Here is a 6,358-nt window from a genome sequence, read left to right on the forward strand (position 1 = left end):
ATTCAGATTTGGTATTTGGAAATTTTTTATTTTCATTAATGATTTGGCCAATCATGAATAATTGGTTATCATACTTTATAAATGAAAACTATCTATAAACGTATTGAACAATATAATACTGAAGTAAAGATTGCAAATATTGGCATCATACTTCAAGTAGGTGATATCATTATTTATATTTATAATTTCGATTCCTGAAAAAAGAAAGGGAAAAGGGCCTTTTCAATATTCTTTGATTTCATGACATTCAAGATATTATTGGTCAACAAATCAACGTGACTTGTGAGTTATACAACAATTGTTAGGGAAATATTACCATTAGAAACTTTGGGGGGGGGGGGAGAGCGCACCAAGTTGATACAAAATTTCAAACTCATTATAATGCATAAATTGAACAATACATTGTTTGATATAAACAAAGAGCTATTTCATGCACACAAGACTAGGGAAAGTGTTTGATATACAATTCTTACATTATATGATACTATTTTGTGCATTGTACATTACAATTAGACATCACATCTATGATTTTAAGAAACAATGAAAATTGAAAAGGTCAAACAGAATTTTAAAAGGTGAGTGATACTCAAAATGGTATGTTGACTACTTTTTTTTTCATTTTTTCTTAAAAGATATGATGATGTGGCACTCAAATGAAGTGTTCCTATGACATCCTAAAATGTTACATTATCACCACAATCTTAATTTTATGTACCAAAGGTTTCAAATTTTGGATATCAATGCATCAAACACATATTTTAGTTGCATGTTTGATATCTGAAATCTAATGGTCACTTACTATATGAACAAACATAGATGAAGGAGAGGGGTATAGAGGAAGGCAATCATGAGCAAAGTGGGAAATTCAATTCGATGAAAGCTTCCATTGCTAGTACCATGGTGGTTCTGGTGATGACGGTTATTCATACCGGCAGCACCGGCGACGTAGGCTGGAATAACTGCAGCACCTAGCACTGGCATTTTTGAATTGCCGCCATTTTCACCATTGTGGGGCGAGGAGTGACCTGACGAGGGGTGACCAGAGGCATGACCACCGGAGGCTCCACCTCTAGCCACCTTATATGCATGTATACCTTGGCCTTCTTTCATCTTACTTTCTTGCTTCAGTTCTGTCCAAATATCAGTGTGAGAAAAATGATTAAAAATATAAATTGAAAGTGTCTCACTTCACTGTAAAGGAAGTAGTATGAGTCAAATCAAATTATATGAGTTGGCTTATATGGGTTAAGGGAAAAAATAAATTGAATTATGTTCAACTTATTTTTATATGGGTTGGAATTTACCCAATCCAGCCCAAACTATTTGATAAATTAAATGAACCAACTCACTAACTCATTTAACATTCTTCCTTTTATAAAGAAAAATTCATACCTAACTAATACATGTGAATATTACATTAAACTTAAAATTCACATCATAATGAAAATATAATTATCTACCATAATTTAAAAGTGAGGAATCAAAGCTTAAATAATCTTTTAGGAAAAAAAATAAAAGTCTTAAATCGTCTTAAAGACCAAAAAAAGCCACCAATAATCTAACACAAAAAGGAGAAAGAGGTTGGATGCAATTTAAAAGTATGAGTTAAAATTATTTCTTTTGAAAAAAAAAATATGAGTTAAGTGGACTAACCTTAATTCATATGAGTTGACCCATTTGGTTCACGCCTTAAATGGTTTAAGTCAAAAAAATTCATTTTATTTGGGTCAAATTTTTTGCATTCCAACCCAACCTATATAAGAAATAATTGAAGTCAACCCATATTAACTTGACTAATATTCCCAACTTTAGTGCCATAAATTAGATGGAGAAGGTTACAAAACCCAAATTAAACGATAGGCATCACAAAAATAAATGACACAATACTGTGTCTAATATTCTTTTTCTCTGCATAAAGTTATCCAGGGGACCGAAAATTCGGTAATATCTGAAACTTCCAGAAAGAAAAAGAAAATAAGACATTGACAGGTGTAAAGAGACAGAGCACAAATTCAAGTTGGCCACTTTCCTTCGTCGTAAATCCAAACACATATTCGCTTTGGGCCACACGTTAAGTGAACATAATTCATAAATAATATCGTACGTCTGGAAAATAATTAGCGACCAATCCAACATGCTAATTTTATTTTATTTTTAATCGAACATGATGATTAGGTTTTAAAATAATTAGCAAAAGATAAGTTATAAATATTAATTCAGATAATTAGATACATGAAAATTTCAGTTATATATAAATCATTATAAATGACTACTAAATTTAAATACCATATATTTATCGATTTTTTTTTATCAAAATTTTGAAGTTAAATTTCATCGAAACTTGAAAGTAATTGTCCTAGTTCTTCTCTATCTGTCTGTCTCTGTTTGAGCTTATCAAGTTCATGTGAAGTAGAGGCAGCAACAACATGAAGAGATATAGATAAGTTAGAAGCATACCTGAAGAGAGTGTGTTATGAACTGAGGAAGACGAAGATATGAAACTGAGAGATATAATTAAGATTATAAGAGAATATTCTGCGATACCCATTTCTCAGTTTTGGCTCGTAATTCTCTGACAACGATCTTCTTCTTCTTCGTCTTCTTATACTGGACCTGAAAACCCTAAAACAGGCACTCACTTTCTTCAGCACAGACACACTTATGAATTCTGTGGGCTTTACTAATGAAAGTAGCTGCAGGTTTTGATGATACAATTAGTTGATATCAGAATCTGAGAATAAAGCTGAATCAAGTTGCCTTAGAAACAAAGTGGTGTTATATGTTATATATATATATATAGATATATATTAAAATAAGTGAAATTGAAGGTTCGTGAGTATGGCCCATTTAAACCGACTTAATCGAATCGAATTCTGTTGCCGCTTGTTTTTTTTATTTCATTTATGTCTGTCAATTGTTGAAAGCTTTAACCGTCAACCCACGGGATGTGTGGTTTGGTTTCTGGGCTCTACGCGTTCTCTCTGAAGCTTTAAATTTTAGATTTAATTTATACGATTTTTCTTTTTTCATTTTGGCCAAATGCCAATCGCATGAATTAAATTAAACAGGTCTTAGACCCAAAAAAAAAAAAAAAAAGGTTAGACAGTAAATTGGCCTCTAAAATAGAGATTATAGAGTGTTTTGAACCTAAACTTCTTTTTGATGTAATATTTTTTCTTAATTTTTGAAAACAATGTAATTTTGCTTATCATTAATAAACATTAACTTTGACTATTAATTGATTAAAAAATTACATCAAAAATTAAAAAACATGATATATAATTTTGGGTCATTTTCTTCTTTTTTTTTGTTCTTTTCTGAAACTTTTGGTATCTTTTTTATAATTTTTTATCAACTAATACTCAAAGTTAACTGTAATTAATAATAAGGAAGAAGTTGCACCATTTTTGAAAGTTGAAGAGTAACGTTACAGCAAAAATGAATTTAGGGTCCAAGATGCTTTGGACATATACAAAAAATTATTATGTTTTAGTTTTATTTACATACTAAATTTCAATATTTACATATCAAACTTTTGTATTTATATATAATTAGGATTATGGATAATTAATTTAGTTATTTTTAATTTGAACCCAATCTTATGCATTTTATGAAAATTGAGAAACTAGTGATATTCTAGAATTTATTTTGAATAGGAAGTATGCATAAATTTTATATTTAATATTAATGAACCTGGTTTAGTGGGTTGCGCAAGTTCTTACCTTTTCTCTTCTTACACGCCACTAGAGGATAACAATGACCAAAACTTAAAAAGTAATTTCACTTGCATCTCTAAAAGATTTATTCAAATTTTTCACTTTAATTATTTTATGTTTACCTTGCGTTCTTTAATTTTATTTTGTTCCAACACTTAAGGTTCACTTTATTTTTATTTTCATTGTATTATACGTTGATATTTTATTTTGCAAAAGCCACTCAAAAACTTCTATCTGTAACATTAAAAATCAAATTGTTTAATAGATTGTGACTCCTGTGTTTTTCTTTTTTTTCATTTTATATTTTCTGTAACTTTTGTATAGTAGTAATATTATTATGTCTACTCCCATCATGCAGTTCTTCCATTTTTCTTTTTTTTTTTAAAATTTTTATCTTTTATTTTTAAACACTTACATCCAGAAAAACTATGATAAATGATCCAATATTTATTTAATGGATTGTAGCTCCTATATTTTTCTATTTTTTTTCCATTTTATATTCTTTGTAATTTTTTATAGCAATAATATTATCATGTCAACTCGTAGTTCTTCCATTTTTATTTTTATTTTTACTTTTTAACCTTTCATTTTTAAATAGTTGCATTCGAAAAAATTATGATAAAGGATCCAAGATTTACTTTTTGATTGAAAAGCCAGGTTTATCACACTATTCGAGAATAAGCATCTTTGACATACAAGCACAACAAAAATAAGCAAACAGAAATTAATTAATTAATTAAAACACAAAAAGTAAAACCATAATAAAAATAATTGCCTGAGAGGCATACTCTTTGTATATTTGATTTACATGTAATTTACTCGAGATTATATGTAAATTATTTCTTAATCATGCTCGCAAATTGTTGTTTATATTGATTTACAGATAATTAGTTGTTGTTTTCATGTAATTACAAGGGCACTGACAATGGGGGGGATCTTTTTGTATTTGATTTACATGTAATCCACAATACATTACATGTAATTGTCATACTAACAAGTGAGGATTCAACAATTTTACATTAAGCACAACTGAATTTTCAATGAAAAATAAGTAAATGTCCAGAGGAATTATAAACAACAAAAATATGAAAGAAACAACAACAATTCCATTGGTTTAGTCTTTTATTGTGCCAAGTATAAACTAAATGATAAACAAAGACCATAAGACACCCCAAATCAAAAAAAAAAATTTATAGGGATAAGAACAACACTATGCCCATATTAAACGACATCCTGCCCTATACAAAAAACAAAAAAGGGAACACTCACAATAAGTTTCCTTTTGTTTAAATATTATATATTGTATAGCAAGTCATATTAATCTAAAAATAATGCGGATTCAACAATATAACATGGAGAACAATTAAATTGTCCCTAAAAAACAAGTAACTATGAAGAGGGAGAATGAACCACAAAAATTTTTATAAAACAACAGCAATTCTATTAGGTTTAGTATGTTTTTTTGTCAAGTACAATCAAGATGATAAATAAAGATCATAGGGCATCTCATATCAAAAAATATATCGTGGGGGTAAGCACAACATCAAACCTATGTTAAACCATATCTTACCCTATACAAAAAAGCAAATGAGGGGGATGGTCATAAGTACATTTCAAAGTACAACCACATTTTCGTTCAATCTTTCAAGGAATCCCTTGATCAGCATTTTCTTGTAGCTCACTTTAGTTATGAGATGTGTGCAAGAGCTTATTTGTCACGTCCTAAAATTTTAATATATCTGACATAAAATATATGTACAAATTCACATCCCTAAAGCTTCGATTAAGAAAAGTTCTAAATCAATGTATTAAGTTTTACTTTTCACATAAATCAAAATATCAAATTTTATAAATTTATGCAACATCTCCCCTAAAGGTAGGATCCACCGAAATTTCTTCAACAGAAAATTTACAACATATATCCAACAATATAAATGCTTTTCACCTCAGCAGCAAATAATTAACATAACAAAAAGAGGTAGGACACTAACTATAGTTAATGTGGAGCTCTTTAAATCAGACTTCCAAAAGATACTGTATATGTTTTCAAGAGTTACATTAATAAAATGATATTCTCAAAAATAATCTTCTAGTCAATTCGATAATGAGCCCATCAGAGATCAACAGGGAGTACAAAATCAGCTTTGGTATCTGAGACCAAATAAAATATTTTCCAGTGAATAACGTCCCAACCATAAATAATCGAACATGATTAAAAAGGAAAGTTTAAAATAATTATGTAAGTCAAACAGACAACAGTTTCCATAAAAATTTAATAAACTTCAAAATAAAATGACTCTAACAAAATTTTAAAAAAATCTTAAATCATTAAACTATCATAATAATTTTTTTTATCACTTGATTTTCAAAAAATACATAAGTAAAATAAATAGTTGTAAATAATTTACTAAATAAAAACTAATGAAATATAAAATCACCAAATAATCAATTTCACAAATTTTTAAGGACTTATTAGAACAATAAACAAATGCGGACACAGTCCACGATGGTAAATAACCGAACGCGGCTTATGCCACGAATACAAATGTGGACACACAGTCCACAAAGGTAAGTAACCAAACGCAGCCGAAGCCACGAAACAAACGTGGACACACAGTCCATGAGGGTAATACAAACCAAAT

General features: G+C 29.0%; 1 protein-coding gene across 1 annotated transcript; it reads right to left on the reverse strand.

Moving 5' to 3' along the window:
- Window positions 1-354: 354 nt before the first annotated feature.
- Window positions 355-2,844, reverse strand: LOC129292632 (uncharacterized). Its single transcript, XM_054930215.1, has 2 exons — window positions 2,458-2,844; window positions 355-1,130 (listed from the first exon to the last, which is right to left on the reverse strand). The coding sequence occupies exons 1-2, from the start codon at window positions 2,546-2,548 to the stop codon at window positions 799-801; spliced, it is 423 nt and encodes a 140-aa protein (XP_054786190.1). The 5' UTR covers window positions 2,549-2,844; the 3' UTR covers window positions 355-798.
- Between the last annotated feature and the right edge of the window lie 3,514 nt (window positions 2,845-6,358).

The sequence above is a fragment of the Prosopis cineraria genome, unplaced genomic scaffold (genome assembly GCF_029017545.1).
Source record: "Prosopis cineraria cultivar Desert tree isolate PC_DT_omini unplaced genomic scaffold, ASM2901754v1 PC14, whole genome shotgun sequence".
Classification (NCBI taxonomy): Eukaryota; Viridiplantae; Streptophyta; class Magnoliopsida; order Fabales; family Fabaceae; genus Prosopis; species Prosopis cineraria.

What these genes read in the sequence shown, in the direction of transcription:
- LOC129292632 (XM_054930215.1), bottom strand. Translation starts at nt 2,548, where the DNA reads ATGGGTATCGCAGAATATTCTCTTATAATCTTAATTATATCTCTCAGT. An exon ending in TCATAACACACTCTCTTCAG is followed by an intron (nt 1,131 to 2,457) that starts GTATGCTTCTAA and finishes ATATTTGGACAG; the next exon opens with AACTGAAGCAAGAAAGTAAG.